Raw genomic sequence first — 22,666 nt, forward strand, 5'->3', positions numbered from 1 at the left:
GTCGGGACAGCCGGTATAGATTGTCACTCCGGATCTATCTCTTCTTTAACGACCGAGGCCTTCCCTCGATCGGCTCCTGACCAAGCTGCTGGAGGAATAATAGGGTCGCGCAGGTGCTGCAGATCGGGAATGAAAGAAGGTGTTGTCCGGAGTAGGGAGGTTGCAGCATGTGCTCCGGCTACCGGACAGGATCCAACAGGCTTGTGCCTTGATCGACGTAAGAGTGGTTGATCGTCTGAGTCGGACCCCCCTTCTGAAGTCCAGGGGCGACGAGCGAGAGGAGCAAGACGAGTCTGCCTCGCAGGATCTGGAGTAGAGTATACAGGAGACGTCACTTTAGTGGCAGCAGAATGAGAGACAGTAGTGGCATCCGCCCCGGGAGAGGCTGAAGTAGAATGTGGAAGGTTCCGCCTACCCAAGATTATGCGCCTTCGACGATTTATTTCCATAGCGGTTAGCAGGAGGGGCCTGGTCAAAGATAATCGGGCAAGAGTGTCGGCTGCAACAAAATGAAGGTTAGCACGAAAAGCAAGACACAAGTAAGGTGAAGATAATGTTTACCAAGAGAGTGCGGTAACTCTGAAGGAACGCGACTCGGCCTGAATAAATACATCACATCTTTCGTTAACAAGACGCTCAGATCGAAGCACCAACCCTCTTGCTGCGATGACTCCTCCACAAAAATAGGGTCTGAGCGGTAATCTCCTAGAGGAGGCGCCGAAGCGACATAGAAGCGTCGCTCAGTAGGCCACTCCACAGCAGAGGAGAAGCGAAGGAAAAAGTATTTATCTTTCCACTCCGTTCCCGAAGAGGGCAAGGATGCAAAAAGGTTGGTCTGGGTGCGAGTCTGGAAGCGGGAAAGACCTTCACTATAACGCCGAGGAGTGAAGAAATAGTGAAATAGGCGAGGAGTCCAATGAATATCGCACAAGTCATAGACGAGAACGAACCCGCACAGGATCCTAATGGAGTTGAGGGTGAGTTGACAAAGCGAGATATAAAAATAGCGGCTCACATTGGAAAAGAAGGGGTGGATAGGAAAATGAAGACCGACCACAACCTGTTCTTTGAAAAAAGTCACGTAGCCCTGAGGTGGTCGGAAAAGTCGATGGACCTCAAAAGGGTATGATAATGTGCATGGTTGTGGACACTTCGTACACGAAACGGAGATCGTCTAGATCTACACCGCCGAAGGTGGAAACGCTAGGGGCATACCTAGGTATTGGAGAATTCATGGAAAGATAAAGGTCACAAACAAAAGGGCGGAAAGCAAAAGCACGGAAGGAAGAAGAGAAGGGAAGGCGACTTCAGCCATTAGCGGGAAGGCCAAAATGAGAGAAGCAAACTATTTATAGTAGTCAAGGAAGATGCTTGGAATAGCACCTCAACATCAGTGTCAACCATGCGACATAGACGAGGTAGCTGGCATCAGTCATAGGCATGGAAGTAATGTTGGTCGTCGGATCATATGGGAATCTGGTGCGGAAGTGGTCTTGTCAGAAAAGGTCGGAGATAATGACACGTGGTAAAATTGGAGTGGAAGTCTATATTGTTGGACCCCGTGATAGTTTTGATGTGATCAACCAAGTTAGTTAGGTCCTGCTGTATTTGATCCCTGTGTCTGAGTGTGCAGGAGCTTAGGAGCACAGGAAGTCGAGCGGAAGACGCAGCTAGCGAGAAGGACGGCACGGGAAGGGAGCCGACGGGCTCGGTGCGTCCGAAGGACGAGAGAGCTGTGGAAGAGTACTCCGGTGGGCGTGAAGAGCGTGCGCGGCGTTCGAGGGACGTTAAGCCGGGACGGAAGGCTGCTCGAGGAGAAGGCCGGGAATTGGGTGAGCCCTATTCCGGTTGGTCGCAATCACCCAAAAGAAGGGAGCTTCGAGCTAGAGAAGAAGAAAGAAGACAAAGAGGCAAATTTGCAAGGCGTCTTAAACACATTGAAGGCGCCTTAACACATTGAAGGCGCCTTGAATGATTGTTTAAGGCGCCTTGAGCATCAGTTTGACCGTTTTTGCTGCGGATAAAGTTTTATCCGCAGATCGAGTTAGGCGCCTTAAACCTTGTTGGAGGCGCCTTGGACCTCGAGATAGACTTTCAGGAGCTATAAAGGCCTGGATCTAGGAATTCAACAACAACTCAAGCAATCATTGTGTAGCCATTCCTAGCAATAGTTCTAAGCTTCCAAAGTGTAAAAGGCTTCTTCGCCTTCAGCAAAGGAGATTTTTCTACTGAGTTTTTTCTTACTGCCCTGGATTAACAACCTCCTTGGTTGTAACCAGGTTAAATCCTGTTTTCTACTTAATTTCTATTTCCTTGCTTAGTTTAATTTTATTTCTGCCTTTACTTATTTACTATTACATTAATTGAGTTGAAATCCGAGGAGGGTATTTTTATTTTGTGTTTTCAGCAATTCACCCCCCTCTTGCCGGCCTCCGCTGCACCAACATATATGACGTTGGAAATAGGCGAAGCTACTGTGAGCCTTCCCAAGGGCTCGAAAATCACTTGGGCTTGCGACCGATCGAGTAGGTATACTACATAACCTGGTCGTGGAGATGGAGTGGTCAGTAAGGATTAAGTGCCCGAGCAGATGGAATGATCGTTGCAGATGCCTGCCCAGGTGATAGGCCGACCAGGCAACCACAAAGGAGTCAGACACTTGTCAAGTTACCTACTCCTATAAAGTAAAATGCCTTAAGGTCTTGGACGGATTCCCTTAGACACGCTAGCACCACATTTCACACTAATAATAGGTCCACCCACGTAACCTGTACACAACTTCTTGAAGAAATTTCAGGATTAAGGTCGCAGCGAAGTTTGAAGCTTTACATCATTCAAAATCAAAATAAAGGCAGTTACAGGGAAACACAAACTATTCGAAGGAAAGGAATGCTTCATCAGGAAGCTCATTCAGGAGGCGGGTCCGGTCCAGCAAGTCCACGGGGGAAGTCGACCGGAGCAAGCCTTTCTCCTGCAGCTGCAACAAGACCCCTGCACCATCATAACAAAGCATTTGGTCGATGAGGTTGCCTATCTTCGACCCAAACTCTTTGGAGGCTAGAAAAGAGGTCTTGTGAGCTGCTAAACGAGAGCTCTCGCCCACCTGATAATTCTTTAGCTCTTCCCCAACCTTGTCTGTGGCGACCTGTGCTTGGGCTAACTCTTGGCGTGCGATCATGGCCTCCGCTTTAGCTGCTGAAAGTTCCGCCCGCACAGATTTGAAAATAGCCTAATCCGCCTCCCACTACTTCTGAAGGACAGCCTCCCGATCAGTGCTGGCAGACAGATCTGCCGTTTTATCCGCCAGGTCTGTCTTCAGAGAGGCGTGTGCCTCTTGGAGCTCTCACAGTTGCGAAGAGAGGGTATTTATCTCTGTGTCCCTCTCCTCCAGGTTCGCTAGGATCTGGGCACGCCTCAAGCCCTCAGACTTAAGCTTGAGCTCGCTAGTCCTCAGGGCGGTCTGCAAGGACTGTACCTTCTCTGAGTCTGCGTGAGTCATGCTCCTGGCAGTTCGGGTTTGATCCTGCACCGTCTGCGGATAAGATTGGATCAAGCTCTCGGTGGTTGTCAAGTCAAAAACACGGCTGGCGGTTGCAGGAGACGCCATCTCCTGAATGCTAGCCCTCAAGGACTCGTTCTCCCGATGCATACCGACCACGTACTGAGAGAGGCTTAGTCCCATGATGCAGGTCTATAGAAAGCACGGGCAAGATTAGCAGTAGTTCAAAGATGTGAAAGGGAAGTGAATAAAACTTACAGATACTAGTCGTTGGGAGAACTGATCGGCCAAGTCCAATTGGGGGCATTCTAAAATCTGGTCGGTCGTACTCTTCCACGAATCGACCAGGGCTCCATGAAGTTGCACCTACCCGCAATTGGGGGAGGTGCTGGCAGAAGGAATGGAGCCCAGCACCTGGAGGGACAACAATTGGAATGAAGAGGTGAAGGCATATCGCCCCTTGAGGCATTCCTTGTGGCGAAAAGAGGAGGCAGGAGTCGAAGTGGGCGGTTGGCTAGAGGATGGTGGAGCAGAAGATGTAGAAGCCCCTGGTTGGCTTTCCGCTCGGGCGGTGGTCTGCTCTTGGACGAGGACGGGGACAGGAGAAGAGACTGAAGCCTCTGTTGTAAGGGGAGTGCTTAGGGGTGTAAATGAACCAAGCCACTCGCGAGCTATTCGAAACTTGATTCAATAAAAACTCGTTTGAGCTCGTTTAATGAGGCTCGTTAAGATAAACAAATCAAGCTCAAGCTTCGTAATATTCGGCTCGTTAGCTCGTGAACACGTTCGTTAAGCTCATTAAGCAACTTTTAAATAAAAAAATAATAGTTTTGATATTAAATTTATAGATTTTACACTCTACTTATGAAAAATATAGACAAATATATTAAATTTATTTATTAGAATAAAATTATAAAATTTAATAATAGTATTATAATTTTTTCTAAATATATAATTTAATTTTTAATGAATATTTAAATTTATGATTTATATTTATTAAGCTTGTTTAGACTCGATAAAAGCTCGAATAAGCTCGTGAGCCATGAATATATTCGTTAAATAAAGCTTGAGCTCGGCTCGATTATAAACGATCCAAGCTCAAACATTCAAGAGTTCGACTCGGCTCGGCTCGATTACACCCCTAGGAGTGCTCACCCGGGCGGGAGTTTTGGCTTTGAAGGACGCCCGTGACACAGGCAGCCTTTGAGGGGAAGATTGGACTGAGGGAGTTGTTGGACCCCGTGATTGTTTTGGTGTGATCAACCAAGTTAAGTTAGGTCATGTTTTGGTTTGATCCCTGTGTCTAAGTGTGCAGGAACTTAGGATCAAAGGAAGTTGAGCAGAAGACGCAGCTAGCGAGAAGGATGGCATGGGAAGGGAGCCGACGGGCTCGGTGCATCCAATGGACGAGGTGCTGCGGAAAAGTACACCGGTGGATGAGAAAAACATATGCGACGTTCGAGGGACGAGAAGTCGGAGCGGAAGCCTGCTCGAGGAGAAGACCGGAAATTGGGTTCGGGTGAACCCTATTTCGATTAGCCGAAATCACCAAGGTGATCGGAGCAGCAGAAGATTCAGAGGAAGGCTTGGAGCTAGGCATACGCTGCTGGAGGTGCCTTCAAAGAGCATTGAAGGCGCCTCCGAGGCACCCTGTGCGCCTCCGCTTCCTTTAGGCAGAAGGCGCCTTCCAAGAGGATGGAAGGCGCCCTCTATGAGCAAGGGAGGGGCCTTCCAAGCTTATGGAAGGCACATTCGACCCAATTTTGTTACCGTTGGCAGTGGATAAAGCTTTATCCACTACTCCTCGTTGGAGGCGCCTTCCAAACCCATTGGAGATGCCTTCAAGCTACAAATAGAATTTCCATGAGCTATAAAAAGACGCCTGGAGCTAGGAAATAGAACAACTTTTGTAATCACTTTCTTAGTTATTTCTGAACTTTCAGTGTGTGTAAAAGGCTTCTCCGCCTTCAGAGAAGGAGATTCTTAGTGAGTTTTTCAACCGCCTTGGATTAACAACCAATTAGGTTGTAACCAAGTAAATAGTTGTCTTTTACTTATTTCTTTAAGTTGTTAATTCTGTTTTTAATTGCGTTTCTAGTCTAAGTCCAAGGATCGGGAAGGAATTTTATTTTTCTATTTCAGGCAATTCACCCCCCTCTTGCCGACCCCGCTGCGCCAGCAAGTGGTATCAGAGTCTAACCGTCTCAGAAGGACTAACAGTCGACTGAAGCATCAAGATCAAGACAATTGCCGGACCAACGATCTATCCGCCAAAATCCGAAGGAGAATTTGCGTCATGGAAGAAACGCATGAAGGTATTCTTTAAAACTGACTTCGAAATTCTACTAATAATTAAATACAATTTTGTAGTTCCAAAAAAAAAACCCTAAGGAGAAGGAAAAGAAAAATATTTGTGGACCAAAAAGGAGCAAGCAGATTTCGCAGCAAACGGACGAGCCGAGTTCCACCTACTCAGCGTACTTCCACCCCAGGAAGTAATCGAATCGAAGATTATGACTCAGCAAAGGAATTTTGGGAGAAGTTCTTGGAACTGCATGAAGGAACTTCCGAAACAAAGCTTGCGAGACGGGACGTGCTCCAGAATCAACTAACGAACCTCCGGATGGAAGGAGAGTCGGTAGCACAACTACACGGAAAACTCAAGGAGCTAATCATCGGATTATCAAACTTCGGAGAAACGGTAACGAATCGGGACGCACAAAGGTATGCATTAAATACGTTCCCAAGTACACCGGAATGGACATCTATAGTAAACTCCTACTATATATCAAAGGATCTCGAGGTAAGTACACTAGACAATCTCTTTTCCGTTTTCGAATTACACGAATCTCGGTGTGCAGGACAAAAGATACCAAGCCAGAACATTACCCTAAAGGCAAGAACGAACGATTCCGACTCCGAAAAATCAATTAATGAAGACGAAGCTCCCCTAATGGTAAGAAAGTTCAATAAGTTTATTCGATCTAATAAATTTAAATCGCAGATGAATAAAGATTATCGAAGCAAAAGGAAGGTCCGTTGTTACAACTGCAACGAAGAAGGGCACATCAAGGATGAATGTCCTAAACTAAAGAAGAAGGAAAAAGAAAAGTACAAAAGATCAACATCCTCCAAACACAAGAAACTGAAGGTCACATGGGAGGAATCATCATCCTCTAAGTCCGAGGTTGAGGTTTTCTCAGGACTAGCCCTAATGGTCAACCATCAAGTAGAAGATGAAACCAGCTCAGAGATGAACATCGATGAAGGGGGAGAGTCATCAGAAGAAAGTAGTGATGAAAGGGGAGCATCAGAAATTAAGGTAAATTACGTGCTCTATCTCCTAAGCAGTCCTTTAATTTTATTAAAATTCTTTCTAAACATATAGTAAAATTAGAAAAGGAAAATGCTGAGTTAAAATTAAACTTAGCAAAAACATATCCCTTAGAATTATTTAACAATTTAAAGTTAGAAAATGATAAATTGAAAATGCAAATCAAAAGTTTGAAAAAAGATGTATACTTAAAACCAAATAACTTTCAAAAATCAAAACTTAGAATTTATGAAAAGTTAAATTGGTACATTAAAAACATCAGAGACAACTTAGAAGAATTCCCAAAGGATACGCACCCCCTAGATTCTTAGCTAACTCAGTAGGAAGAAACCTATATTGGGTTCTAAAATCATACTTAGATTAAATATTTTTTGAATCTAAGGCTTTCAGAAAAGTTAAATGTTTAAATTCTTTAAGAGGCTTTGTCCAGAAGTGGTTGATGATCCAATAACCAAAAAGGTCTAGTGCCTCGCCACAACCTGGAAGTCAATTACTGAATTGAATATTTAATTGACAAACTGATAAGCTTGTGAAATTAATTAAGATAATGCTTTCAATCTTTGTCAATTGTTTGAAAACTTCATAACTTAGAAATTATTTTAAATTTCTTTTATTAAATCAAGTTTTTTTTTGTGTCCCTAAAATTTAAATTTCAAAAATTTCTAAACTTATTTTTTTATTTTTGTACCCTATTTTTTTTATATGATCAAAGGGAGAGAAATAAGTACAAATTTAGGGGGAGTTAGAATATTCTACTAACTCTATTTTATCAGATGTTGTCATTTCTTTTATTTCCAACTTTATGCTTAAAATGTTTGTTTTGCAAATTCTTTTATTGCATATTTTTCGTTATTATCCTAACTTGAACTTGGGTTGATGCACATCAAAAAGGGGGAGATTGTTGGATCCCGTAGTTGTTTTGGTGTGATTAACCAAGTTAAGTTAGGTCATGTTTTAGTTTGATCCCTATGTCTAAGTGTGCAGGAACTTAGGAGCATAGGAAGTTGAGTTGAAGACGCAGCTAGCGAGAAGCATGACACGGGAAGGGAGCCGACGGGCTCGGTGCATCCAAGTGACGAGGTGCTGCGGAAAAATACATCGGTGGACGAGAAGAACGTACGCGGCATTCGAGGGACAAGAAGCCGGAGCGGAAGCCTGCTCGAAGAGAAGGCCGGAAATTGGATTCGGGTGAACCCTACTTCGGTCGGCCAAAATCACCCAAACGATCGGAGCAGCGGAAGATCCAAAGAAAGGTTTAGAGCTAGGCATACACTGCTGGAGGCACCTTCAAAAAGCATTGAAGGTGCCTCCGAGGCACTCTGGGTGCCGCCGCTTCCTTCAGGCGGAAGGCGCCTTCCATGAGCATGAAAGGCGCCCTCCATGAGTAAGGGAGGCATCTTCCATACTTATGGAAGGCTCTTTCGACCCAGTTTTGTTACCGTTGGCAGTGGATAAAGCTTTATCCACTGCGCCTCGCTAGAGGCGCCTTCCAACCCCTTTGGAGGCGCCTTCAAACTACGGATAGAATTTCCAGAAACTATAAAAAGGCCCCTGGAGCTAGGAAATAGAACAACTTCTGTAATGACTTTCCTAATTATTTCTGAGCTTTCAGTGTGTAAAAGGCTTCTCCACTTTCAGAAAAGGAGATTCTTAGTGAGCTTTTCAACCGCCTTTTATTAATAACCAACCAGGTTGTAACCAAGTAAATAGTGACATTTTACTTATTTCTTTAAGTTGTTAATTCTATTTTAATTACATTTCTAGTCTAAGTCCAAGGATTGGGAAGGGGTTTTATTTTTCTATTTCAAGCAATTCACCCCCCTCTTGCCGGCCCCGCTGCGCCAACAAGAGTAACACGCCGCCTTTTGCGTTGAAGGCGTAAGCATTGCTCGGGAGCTGGAGAGGAAGCCCTCTTGCCAGCGACTGCCTCGATGGGGAACGATTCAGCTTCAGGAACCTCAGGGTCCCCCGACTATTGAGAAGTAGCCCCTGCTGAGGCGCTGGTATGGGGAACCTCCTGGCCAGTAGGGATCTCCTTACCTCGCTTCCACAGGATCGCGGTGGGTATCGCGGAAGAATCGAGGGCGAACGCATGAAACATGACGACTTCTGCAGACAAAGAAAAATACCTCAGTTAGTGAAGATATACAAGGAAAGTCGAGTGATCTTACCAAAAGGTGCGCTCAAAGGCGTCTGGATGGGGCTTAGCCTGAAAGTATATAACACACTCTCTCATAGCAAAGAAGAGAGCCGCAATTACACTCCATCCAGTTTTTCAAAGGCAGTCAAACAAGTGGGTTGGTACTGATGATCTCTCAACTCGAAGGGAGAGGAAAGATTGAGACGTCATTCAAACGGCCAAGTCACAGACTCAGGTAATTGGACATGGAAAAAGTGGGACTTCCAGCCTTTATTCAAAGAAGACATGCCCTCAAAAAATCAATACTCAGTCCTGGATTGTACCATAAAGATGCCCGGTTCTGAATGCTTAAGAGAATAGAAATGGTGAAAGAGTTGAGGAGTCAAAGGGATCTTATACAGACGACACAAGATTACCATTCCACACATAGTGCGGAAGGCATTAGGAGCAAATTGGGACAAAGGAATACCCAAACACTGACTCAGGGAGGAGAAGAAGGAAGGAATAGGAAATCGACAACCACCAAGAAGTTGATCTTTGAAAAAAATCATGAATCCATTGGGAGGAGGATACGGATGATCATCGGGTCAAGGGAGGTGTAGCTGATATGCTTCGGAAAGCCGCAAGCTGGATCGTATAGACTTAAGGTCGCTCCTATCCAAATCTGGGCGAAAGTATGTGTACTAGGGCACCACCGTCTCTCTGGTCATTATCTAATCAACAAACGAAGGTGCAAAGGATGAAGAAGGAGAAGTACTTACACGAAAGGGAAGATGAGCGAGCAAAAATAAGCAAAGGAAGAAAGGTCAGAGGAAGACGAAGCGTTGATAAGCAACTGTTAGAGGCCTTCAGGGTTTTAAACTAAAACCCTTAAGGAGTATCGGGATTCGAACTGGACAATCGAAACGACAGAGCACACGATGACCATCAAATCAAGAGACAAAGGCACCCTAGGGTCGCGTGCAGAAAGTATACACCAGACATCATAACAAGAAAAGTTCGTGGGGCACGTGTCAGCTCCCTATGAAGGGGCATTTATGATGGAAAGGACAAGAAAATCATGGAGGTGATATGTAAACAGTAGCACCCTACCTCACGAAGACCATGTCTTGAGGACTAAAAATTCCATGCGGCTGCATCGGGAAATGAAGTAGAAGACGACGGGAAGCGTTGATCAAAATTTGGCGCCTCTACCCATCCTCGGAATCAGAGTAAGATTCAAATTCGATTAAGGCCTTATGTAATGCGCTTCATGATCGCATGTGCATTAGGCTAAGTCCCCGGGCACAGCTCCTTCAATCCACAACTGCTTCCCTTCCATAACACCTCCCAGTCAGGCTTCCGGATCAATTCCCGATCGGGCTTCCAAACTCTCGTCTCAGTTCGAGTTATAAGTGAGCATGCTCTCACACCCAACAACCTCTCGGTCAGGATTCCAGACTCTCGCCCTAGCGCGAGTTATAAGTGAGCATGCTCTCACGCCCAACGACCTCTCGGTCGGGATTCCAGACTCTCGCCCCAGCGCGAGTTATAAGTGAACATGCTCTCACGCCCAATGACCTCTCGGTCGGGATTCCAGACTCTCACCCCAGCGCGAGTTATAAGTGAACATGCTCTCACGCCTCCAGACTCTCGCCTCAGCGTGAGTTATAAGAGAATATACTCTCACGCTCAACGGCCCCTTGGTCAGCTTTCTACACTCTCACCCCCGCGCGGGTTATCAGCAAGCAGAGCCTTCGCTAACTACCTCTCGCGATCTGCATAAAGTAAGAAAGTATCGGAGGGGAAAGGAATAAAGAGACACGAATAAAACTGAAACTCAATTAGATCTACATTTACTTGATAAAATATAGGGGGCACCTCCCAAAATCTCATTTTTACATCTGTAAAAGCATAAAGGACATCTAAAGCGATCAGAGTTCTCTTCCAGTACCAGCCGCCGATCAACACCTCGAGCATGAGCGTTCTGCCCAACTTGCTCGCTCCAGATGGATTCGAGTTTGTGACAGCTCGACTTGAGTCAAGTGGATGAGACATCGTTGTTGAGCGATGGTTTCATCTTTAATCTGGGCTTCTTCATGAAGAAGAGATATGGAAGAAGCGTGTTTCTCTTTCAAATAGATCAGGAATTGGGCTTGGCTCTCCAGGTCTGAATAAAGCTTTCTGTTTCAGCGCTACTTCAGCCCGGACCCACGATTTAACAATTAGCCAAAGTTCTTCCATTTCCATATGAAGGGAAGACTGAAGGTCCCTCTCTTGCGTCCTCTCAGCTAAGGCCGTATTCTTCTGGGTAAGTAGTTGAGTCACATGATCCAACTGTTGACAGAGATGTTGCAGTTCATCCAACTCGGAATTTGAATCCATGATTCAGGAATGTCAGTTGAAGGAAAGTACATCTCTATGACTGGGGATTAGCCCCCTTTTAAAGAAGAGGAGGAAGAGAAGGCAACTTATGCAGAAGTTAAAGTAACTCTTCCTCCCGAGGTTGATTGAGTAATTAAACAAGATATAATACCGAGAGTGTGGGAATAGGAGCAGCATTTATAGTCATAATGGCAAAGTAAATGAAACAAATGAAACCAGGGCTTGGATCTAATCAGTCGAACCTGAGCCTCCTTCGACTAGACTTGGAGGGGAGACTTGTGATACGGTGCATAAAAGTGGGGTCCGATAAGGTCAGGCAGTCGACAGTTAAGGGGACGTGGCAGTCAGAAGTCAAGGGGACATGACAGTAAAAAGTTAGGGAGGAGTTAGACCGTCTGACGTCATCAGTTGCATAATTCCTGATCGGATATTGACATATCAGGATCCCAGATCAGAGACATGAGATGCGGCCTGGAGTAAGGCCTGACCTTCCCCGACAGATTTGGTTTTCTCAACCCAATCTGCATAGACAGGCCTGGAACTTTCAGTAAGACAACTCCAGGTCGGCCCTTCAGTACTCCAAGCGTGAAAGATGGGACCCTTGTTTCAGCTCGTCTCCCTCATCAAGACTCGAGTTAGGCGCCACACCCTAACGGTCAACCCGAACTACCCGTAACTCAACCCGAGCGGGACAGAAGGCACTAGGCGACAACAATGTCAAGGAATTATAATCGCCTGTCAAGAAATAACTACCATATGTCAGAGACTATTTCAGTGGTCTACTGTCATCTGCGAATAGAACCTTCTCTCAATCCACAAGAGGACGCCACGTGTCCTCCATCCCTGACACCCGACATTCTCTAACAACGCTCAAGTTCTAGAGGTACGCAGTGTCATATAAAAAGGGAGGTCCTCTCCCTTATACAGGTACACTCTCTGGCACATTCGCATTCGTCTTCTACAGTTCTTTTTTCTTCTTTTTTCTTCATACACTGTTCTTCTGGGGAAAAAGTACCTAACTTGAGCATCGGAGGGCCTACATCGGGGATGTTTTCCCTAGTTTCTAGTCTCTAACGTTCCATGTATTTGTCTGAGTGTGTGCAGAGCCTAAGTACCACCGGCTTAGTCACCGCTGTCTGTCAGTCCCACGCGGGGGTCTATTTTCCCGAGCACATATGCAGGGGTGTCCAAGTCGCCTCTCTGTCAACACCAGTGGCATCTCAGCCAGCCTTTGTCTGACTCATATTATGGACAAGATCAAATTATAACCTAGAGGAACAACAACTTCTATAAAAACAAGAACCAATCTTGTGGGCTTACAGAATGGATTGAGATCTCACTGGTACATGCTGAAACCTCCTCGATAAGGTACTCCTGAAAAGCTCTCATTATATATAATATACTTTGGAATAATAATATTTGGTATTTGCATTACTATATAGTAAAGGGAGAACAAAATAAAAATCTTCAGTTGCTAAAACGTGAAGTAGACTAGTGATATAATGCATCTTTCTAGAAGAAAGTCATTTGGCATATGGACCATGTAGAAAAATTCGAAGACATTTCAGAAGCCTAAGCTAGTAGTAGAGGGTAAGGGCACAATAACGTAGGAGGATCCATATAGTCAATCTTATTTAATGGGATAAAGGCTTAATTGTTGTTGGTACTAGCACTTTAAGACCACCAGCTCTCCAGGACCACAATATTTAATCAGAATAAGTGATTCCGAGGTAAATTACAGATAGGTCTTGACAATTTTATGGCAGCTTCTGAACATTAAGATAAGAGTTATCGGGAGAATGCTGGATAAAACCACACATTGATGATATTCATGCAGCAAAGATTCAGAAGAGAACCAAACACACTGTGCTGAGAATTGAGCCAGTGGGGTCGATGATTGAGCTTTGAGAGTTCAGAAGTCAAAGTGCATTCCATTTGCTATTAAGTATGCACTCTGTGATACGATAGCAGTGCTTGATCATCTCCAAAATTTGATGCATTGTCTGATTAGTTACAAATAATGGTATCATTATGTGTGTCTTATCACTGCGTGGTAATACCAAGTTGGTCAAGACTTTGTCGAAAGATATTTCTCAATCAAGCTTCAAGTGGTTAGGTCTTCTCAGTAGGATCTACAAATAGATGAGCAAAACCTTTGTACCTGATTCGAGTTTGCTCATCACTTCACTGAGTCAGAGGTGTGACCTTATCACCATTAAAGCTGCCTTCAGTTAAACAGTTTGTTGTCTCTTCCAGAAGCTAAGCGAACAAACAAATTTGCTCATAGTTTGATTTGTAGGACAACCAAAGCAAATTGGTCCCTATAAATTGTTATTAACACTAATTTAAGAAAATGAAAGGCGGAAAGAATAATATAATAATACAGTAAATAATCAGTAATTAAAGCTTTACTGATGAAATAATTTGGATTATGTAGTAGCAAACCACAAAGGAAAGGTCAAGTACCAAAACTTGCCTTAGGTTTCAATTTGTGATCAAGGATGAAATTACATTCTTTGGGACAGTACACATTTCTTCTAACCCCAAATTCTGCCAAGTTATTCATCGAATATTACTTGAAGCAGGTCAATATAACAGAAGTTTAAGGAATTTATCCTGAAACAAAAAGGCAAAGTAAATTAAAGAACATTGCAAAGTAAATTAAAGAACATTTCAACATAGACCAATTCCTATAGCTATACAATCAACTGTAAATCGAGAAAAGCAATGGGGATCAACAGTTTACCACTGTAAGATTGATACGATGAGCTAGCGGACTCCATACATTGCCCACACAGGAAACCAAGAAACTTGGAAGAACCTTCAAGGATATTCGAATCCCTATTGCAATATGGACGATTGCAGACGTTGCATTTTGGCAGATGAAGCCAACATGTCTGGCAGAGAAGGTGAGAGCAGATAGCTTCTTCACTGAGTTCTGAAAAATCAAAACAACCTCCACAGTCTTCGCACCTTGCAATGCAAAAGAAACAACCTCTGCATTCTCTCCATTGTGACTTCCCAGACCTGTAATCATTTCATTGAGGTCATAAAAAGAGATGAACTCTGGTGACCGTAACAGAAAAACAATCACCATTCCATATAGGAATTACCTTCAATAGAACAGGAATGAAAATATAATCTAATTCAGGTATACTATTAGACAAAAGTTTCATTTACAAATATGAAAAGTGGGACAGTTGTTATTATAATAAGATGTCCCAAAGAAATAGAAGAAAAAAAAAACACTTTCAACCACAGAGATCATTAAAATTTTTATTTCACCCCCTTACAATTTGATGAATTATAGCTTATAACTTCTAACCTTTGCAAAATCATCATACCCTTTCCCACCTCATCTCAACACTGTTAGGTCAATATAATAGCCAACAACAAACTGTTATTGAAGGGTTGCTGCCTCAATGAGGTAAAAATCATATGGTCTTGACGTTACCTGTCATCTAGACATAACCTCTCAAGGTGAGGGGAGAAAAAATGGTATAGTTTTGCAAAGGTTGAGGGTACACTGTAATTTCTCAACTTATGGAGTGCTGAAATGCAAGTAGGAAAATTTGGGGAAGTAAAGTGGAATTTACTCAATTTTAATGAATTTTCACATTGTGATACTAAAAATGTACACTATTGAAACATCTACCAACCTGCAGTTCTCCCTCGTACAATCAAAAACTATTCGAACATTACTGCACTTTGGGCAAATATCAACATCTATCGGGCGGTCACTGTTGAAGATGTTAGAGGGCCGGTTGTTATAGTTGATGGGATATGAAACTTGCAGAACATCATTTTTAAACAATAACTTCAGAGCGTCAAGATGATAGATTGTTAGGTTAGGGATTCCATGAATCTGGAGAGACTTCAACCGGCCTTTTAGCTCATAATGCCATTTTAGTATTCTTACTACACCATCAGCACTTAGTTGCGTGCATCCAGGTACATGAAGCTGCAAACATTTAGCAAGTTAGTATGATGTATATGTTGAACACCAATATCAATTGATATCAGATATTTGAAGTCTGACACAATTTAGAAGAGTGAACAGCACCTTTCTCTGAAGCTAAAGTTAAAAGTGCCATGAAAATTTGGCCAAGGAGTTAATCTTAAATATGTGGAATAATATTGTCAAATACTGAGTGGACATATTATTCTGGTTAATACAGTTTAAATTTCATTTCATGCATACCAATCATCAATCCTCTAGGTTTCACCATGGGTCATTAAAGTAATAGACAAAAAAGGATTTTAAAAAAAGTCAGAATAGACCAAAGAAACAGATTTTTAAATCTTGTTACTCGGAATAAAGAGACTTATTAAAAGGTAACTGGAGGATTAGGTGTGACAGACATGAGAAACCATGGCTTAGCTCAGAACTTGGTGGAATGTGATTCCAAACGAGAACGTGTTTATGAGGAGACATTGCAAATGACAGCTATTTCCAAACCAGCAAATATTTCCAAAGCAGAATACAAACTTTCAGTCCAAATACTTGGAAAGATATCACACAAATGAACCAATTTGTTTTATCAGCCATGGTTATGTGGTGGGTGCATTAATTTCTGGTATGAATATAGTGCATGAACCGAAAAATGCAATTTTTTCATCATCTGATGAACTAACAATCTGATCCAAACACTTGTATTCCTGCCATTGGTATGTTTTCCAAAATTGATATATTATTCAACAAGTTTGGTTGGATCTTTTAGTTAAGTTAATGATCCAGAATTCAGCCTGTTGGCTGAAAATTGAAACACAATTCTGCCTATACACATTTGCAAAGTATCAGTTTCTATGCTGTGAAATGGAAGTATCTAACACTTCAGAATCTTTTAATCTTAAAATAATAATACTTGTCACATAAACAAATATTCAAAATCATGTATCTACATTGTTTCAGTTCTCTAACCTTTACATTCTAGACTAGTATTTATTTATCTGTTGCCTAGCCTTGATAATTCATTTTCAGCCATGATTGTATTTAGAAATCTCCTAAATGTTTTTCCTTCTCATTTCATTGGGTTTTCACCAAAAAAGTATATTACATATTTAAGAAGAAAAATTCTCTGATGGGATTTTTCTTTATTATACAAGCAAAAGATTGTAACTTTGATTGTCTTTGATAAATATAGAAAGCGATATTTTGAATTAAGGAAGAACTATATAAATCCATATTGCCAGCAAAATAAATCCTTGCATATGCTACAGAAATTAAGTTGATCTCATCACAAAAAAGAGGAAAAAACTTCAATTTTTCGAATCAAAACGAAATTAATAGTTCTTAAATCGAGAGAGCATTAGATCAAGTAAACACCTTGGTGATGCCTCGATTTCGATTCACAACCTGCATGAGCCCATCGTCGGTGACCTTCCAGCAATCCAGAAGAGCTAAAGCCTCCAATTTCCCACCGGCCCTCGACGTGATACGGACGAGGGCTTCGTCAGTAAGCCGCAAGCTCAAAGGGCGCTCGATCGCGACGCGCCGCCAAAGCAAGCTGTCCAGCGAGACCGCGTCCCTGAAGAGGCGCGAGACGCCCTGGAAGGCCAACAACTCCGGCAGGCGGAGATAGCCAAGGACCAGGAGCAGCGCGCCGGATACATCGACGGCCGGGGCGGCGGCCACGGGGTTAGGGTTCGGACATCCATCGCATGCTTCAGATGGCGGCCGATCGTGATCCCAAGAAGATTGTGGCATCCGTCGCCGGCGGAGAGCTCGATTCAGAGAAAAAGAAGAGGAGCTCGAGGCTTGTTGTCAAGCTCCAGTCCTTCTGGTCTAAATCTCGAGATATTGGGTAATTTTTAAACTACTCCTTAATATTTACTAAATTTTAGAAATACTTGTAAGATTTATATATATATATATTAACTAAATTACAAAAATACTTATAAGATTTTTTTAATAAAATAAAAACTTTAAAACTATATTCTGATACGGATAAAATTATTTTTAAAAATATTAAAATTAATGGTCTTCATTCATTATTTTTTGTTATTTTTGTATCATGTGAACTCCTAAATAATTGAAGGAAAAAAAATACCCTTTTTCACACATTAAATAAATTCAAAACGCAATTTATATAAACTTAAAAACTAAATTTTAAGATATTTATCTCATTTAAAATTCAAACTTTAATTCTTCTAAACACACCCAAAAAAGTAACACCCTTTATATTTATTATTAATAAAAATGTTCTATATTGAAAAAAAAAATAATTAAAAAATAATAATTTCCTTCATATTCCGACGAAAGTAAACATTATTTTTCCTGCATTTTCTGAGTGAATTACAAATGATAAAAAATAAAAATTAAATAAACGAATTTTCTGTGTTTACAAGAAAGGATTACTTTTCTGTCAGTCCTGCCAATGTGAGTTTGCTGTGCTTGATGCTGATAGAAGCTCTTCCAAGTTATCCACTGCTTCTCTCATCCATGAATGCTTACACACTTGCCTTGCTTCTGCCAAGCTCACCTGGTTCATCATCAAATCAATGAACCAAAAAAAAAAAAAAGAAATTCAGAAATTTTCAGGTTTGATTTACTGTTCTTGATCTGTTTGATGCATATGTATGTTTGGAGTTGCAGGATTTCCACTTCTGACTGACTCACTCACCCATTTGCGCTCTCGGCTATTCATTTCCGGCCATTGTTGTAGCACCTCTGTGACTTCCATGGCAAAGATGCAGTGAACCTTGTAGTTGTCGCGGTCCTCGCTTAGCCAATTGCCGATATCACCCTGTTAAGTTACAATGATTGTGACTTGAATTGTGAGGTTAAATTGAAGTAACCGCAACAACTGAATACAACATATTCCATTGCTCCAAAGGTTGTTCAATCTATTTGGGTCGGTAATATGAATCTTATCTCTCTATTGAGCTCGTTGTGAGTCTCTGTCACTAGTAAAGTCGATGGCTTACCACAAAGTTTCCTTTGACACCGGCTTCCTCTCAAATGCTTCCCTGGAAACTGCTGCTGCCATAGTTTTCATCAACCTCCCGACCACCCTGTTTGAATGCAAAAGTTAATGAATTGTTGTTGATCTTTTTCGACAAAGTTTCAGTTTGTCCTGGAGTTTGTTAACCTTTTTGTTTCACCCTGAATTGATAGATGAAGGTGGCGAATTAGACAGAGAAAAAAAATCTCTTTTCTCTTTCTCTAAGATCAAAACAGTTTGATACATGGAAAAAGTGTATACCTTTGGGAACATGAGTTCAGACCCTTTCTGAGAGCTTATGACAAGGACCTCGATGACTTGGTCTCCTGAGCAAGGATTCTTGAACTTGAACTTGTAAGGAACACACCTGCTCAACAAAAGTGTAAGGCAACTACATTAGATCAGAACAGTCCTCAATGAGAGATTGAAAGTTAAAGAGTGAGAAAGTTCAAATTTTCATTGCATTAAGATGATAAAAATGCATGTTACCCTAGAAATAGTTCCTTATATTCATCTCATCCGGCAAAATCCAAATAAGATGCATAAACTCAATTTGAAAGCATGAACCCTAGAAGTCAAATTTGCATTTTTTTTTTTTTCTTTCAAATTGATGGTATAACAACAACATTAGATCACAGCAATCTTTTCTGAGACAGAACCAAATTTAAAGAAGCATTTCAACTGTTGTTTCAAAATCGAGTGCAAGAAACTTCAATTTTTCATTCCATAAATTTGATCAAAGTGCATGAACCTAGAAACCAGATTGCCAAAGTGCAGATTTTTCCTTGCACAAAACTAGTAAAGTTGCATGGACCCTAAAAACTAGATTGCATTTTTTTAGCTTTTTTAATTCCCCATACTCATGCCATCAAGGTAAAATCCAACTAAAATTGAGAGAAGATACATAAACTCGATTAGAATGAATTAACCCTATAAACCAAAATTGCATTTTTTTTTTCTTCTATCGTTTGAAGATCAAATTCATGATATCGCAACATTAGATGAGCCTTCGTTGAGAAAGAATCAAAGTCAAAGAAGCATAAACCCTACATCAAATTCACGCTGTCCGTCCCATCCAAGCGAAAACCTAACTAAAAATTACAATTTTAGTTTTAGGGTTTAGGGATTAAATAAAAATTGTCAGCGGTCTTCAATGCAAATTTATTTTAATAGTCAATGAAAATTTTTCATGAAGCCTCATCTTCAAAATTAGTCCTTAACCAAATTCTAGATTATTAAAAAAACTTTTAAAAAAGATATCAAAAAGAGTATATTTGTATTTGCATTAAAAAATTGTTATTTTTTGTTGTTATCAAATTCATTTGTCTAAATTTATCTAAGCTATTTTACCAATGTTCATGAATAACCTTGGTGTGGATAAAAGTTTATTTGTGTTTATTCAATACACATCAGATCTATTAAATAAATAAGCTTATACAACTTGTTAATTATACAAATAAGCTTGAACATATATTTGTTCAGCTTGTTAATGTTCATAAATAATATTTGTGGACAATATTCGTATATAAGATTTGTAAATCATGTTATTTAATAAAACTCTTATTAACATGTTAAATAAAAAAACTTTTAAAATAACAAACAAAAAAACTTTTAAAGTAACAAACAAATTCAAATTATCAAATTTAATGATCAATCAAACAAGTAAAGCTTCAAATAATCAAATAAATTTAAATTAAAAATTCGATAATATTTAAACGAATCAATCTCAAGTTAAGCTCACATTGAGAGTTTGATATCTTCTAAATGAACAAAACTCACGCTAAAGTTAAACTAAACTCAAGCTCATAAAAAATAAATCAAGTCAAATTTAAACAATCATTTTAAAAACTTAGTTTAATTCATTTTGGATACGACTCGATAACTTATCAAATAAACTTAAACACCCCCAAATTAACTCGACTTAACTTATTTACCACCCTAATTATATCTTTACTGACCGACTTAAAAATTACACTAACTAGATCACTTAAGAACATATATATAAATAATTCACATGCCAATTTTTGTCAAAACTTTTATATGAATTATAAATTATATAATTTTTTTATACAAAATTAGTAGAAAGCAGGAAGATATATATTTAATAAAAAAATAAAAAATTTAAGAAATTATTAATGTATTTTTACAAAAAAAAAATATTCATAATTTAATATTGTGGATGAGATAAAATACATTTGAAAGTGAGAATAGATTGACCACACGAAAATAAGAATGAATTCCAAGTTCTTAAGAATTGCCTTAGTCGTAAAAATCCTCGAGTCAACATTGACTTAGAAATTAACTAAGAGGGTGTTTGGCTAAGCTTATAAGCTCTCTAAAATAGCTTATAAGCTGTTTTGGAGCTTATAAGCTCTTTAAATTTGTTTGGTAAATTTTTTTTCAAACAGCTTATAAGCTGTCAAAATAAGTTGTTTTGGAGCTTATAAGTTGTTTTTAAAAAAGTATGGAAGACCCTACTTTTTTAAAAAAGATCTTATTTTAATAATTTGTTTCTCTAAAATATCCTTATATAATTTCATAAATCTCCATCTTATCCTCGATAAATTTTTATAAGCTTAATATCTTTTTATCTCCGTCGACTTTTCTTCCAACATTGTGTCATCTTCTCCGCCAACGCCTCTTTCTAATTTTCTCTCCCCCGATGCAGAAATTCGTCCAAAACTCTCTATTAATAAAAATCTCAAAACCCTCTATTAATAAAAATCTCAAAACCCTCTATTAATAGTATTATACCCTTTTTGGTAATTTTATTAATAAAAAGATCTTATAATACCAAACACATCAATATCTTTAAGTTGATTATAATAAGTTTACCCAAACACTTTAACAACTTATTTTTAAAATAAAACCTAACAACTTATAAACTCCTAAAACAACTTATAAGTTGTACGAGTTTATAAGCTGTTTTTAATAAGTTTAGTCAAACATTCTCTAAAACGATAAAGTTGACGGTTGACTTTTAACGCTAGTGGTAGATTCAATCTAGGTACGTGTCAAGACCGAATCAAAAAGATTTTTTCTCATCATTTTTCAGTATTTTTATTTTAGTAAAATTTCAAGAAAAATGGCAGTAGATGAATTTTAGCGTGATGAAAAATTAAAGATACAGAATTAAACTTATACACCTACAAAATCGATTTCTAATTATCATATTTAAGAAAACAATATCATAGAATTAATTCTAAAAATATCAAACATTATTTTATATATATAATCAAGATTACAACAAACAAAACATGACTAAATATTATTTATTTTAAGCTAGGTAATGCACTAATTTATTTTACCATTTCACTTATTTAGCCTTCTCCCTCTTCCGATTGTCTTATTAGTCTTGGTGGGTCTCATTGAGATGGTATGATCATTAAAATATGAGATATTATCATATTAAGTTATGGGATCGAAACTTGATGGGTCGAAGAAAGAAAAGAAGTGTTGAAGGAGGTGAGCGAGATAAGAGTCCAAGGTGGAGCTTCACCTTCATAGTCCTTTGTCCGTCGTCATTGGTGTCGCCGTCGTGCTCAGAAACTATCATCGTTGCTGTACTCAAGTCTCCTTCCCCTAGATGCATGCCTCGAGAGGATAATTTTGATAACATATTTCTTTAATTCGAGAATAGTCAAAAACCACTCATTCAAGTGTAATCACATTCTCAGTTACATGACATTTACTTATGTGGTGGGAGTAATTGATTATCTAGAATTGTTTATTACCTAAACCAAATATAGCCTAATAATATAATCTTGGTTCTATTATCAAAGTTATCAATTTTATCCCAATCAAACATACTTTGAGTATGACAATTCTATTTTGATCTGAAAAATATCGAATTAGGGTTGAGAATTTTTTAATTTGAGTTGGTATATGAGGAGTTTTTGGATTGTGTGAGGAATGATTTGGGTTCGAATTGACTTAAACTTAGTGTTTAGGAAATTTTTTAAGGTTAAATTAAATTTTATCTTAAAAATTAAAATATTTTAGATATATAATAGTTAATGTGATTATAAAAAAAAAAACTGTGATCCTTCTTATCCTTAGGCCGTCCACTACTATTAACCGTCCCTAGGCCGCCCCTATTATTGAGAGGAAGATAAAACGACAGTGTTTACCACTAAACTATGCCCTCGTATGATAGTTAGTATGATTACTAATGTGATAATAATGACATATTAAAATAAAAATAAATAATTAAAAAAAAATAGTAAAAAAACCATTTTGATGGCGGGTTATTCGGGCTCAAATTGTGTTAGTTCAAATCAAGTAACCCAAATCACTTGACACCCCTACACCTAACGTCCTTCCTGAAGATCATATACATCCTCCATGAAAAACCCAGTTCAAACCCAGTTCGAATAGCATGCCCA

At 39.9% G+C, this 22,666-nt stretch overlaps 1 protein-coding gene across 2 annotated transcripts; it reads right to left on the reverse strand.

Moving 5' to 3' along the window:
- Positions 1–13,000: 13,000 nt before the first annotated feature.
- LOC122021789 (F-box protein SKIP28-like) lies at positions 13,001–17,113 on the reverse strand. 2 transcript variants are annotated; one of them, XR_006122647.1, is made up of 5 exons: positions 16,664–17,113; positions 14,997–15,298; positions 14,084–14,364; positions 13,814–13,953; positions 13,001–13,658 (listed from the first exon to the last, which is right to left on the reverse strand). XR_006122647.1 is itself a non-coding variant. In XM_042579946.1 (4 exons), the coding sequence occupies exons 1-4, from the start codon at positions 17,042–17,044 to the stop codon at positions 13,949–13,951; spliced, it is 969 nt and encodes a 322-aa protein (XP_042435880.1). In that variant the 5' UTR covers positions 17,045–17,113; the 3' UTR covers positions 13,728–13,948. The 2 variants fall into 2 exon arrangements, 1 of the variants encoding a protein (XP_042435880.1); XM_042579946.1 differs by lacking the exon at positions 13,001–13,658 and having other exon boundaries at positions 13,728–13,953.
- Positions 17,114–22,666: the final 5,553 nt, after the last annotated feature.

Source organism: Zingiber officinale, chromosome 9A, assembly GCF_018446385.1.
Source record: "Zingiber officinale cultivar Zhangliang chromosome 9A, Zo_v1.1, whole genome shotgun sequence".
Lineage (NCBI taxonomy): Eukaryota > Viridiplantae > Streptophyta > Magnoliopsida > Zingiberales > Zingiberaceae > Zingiber > Zingiber officinale.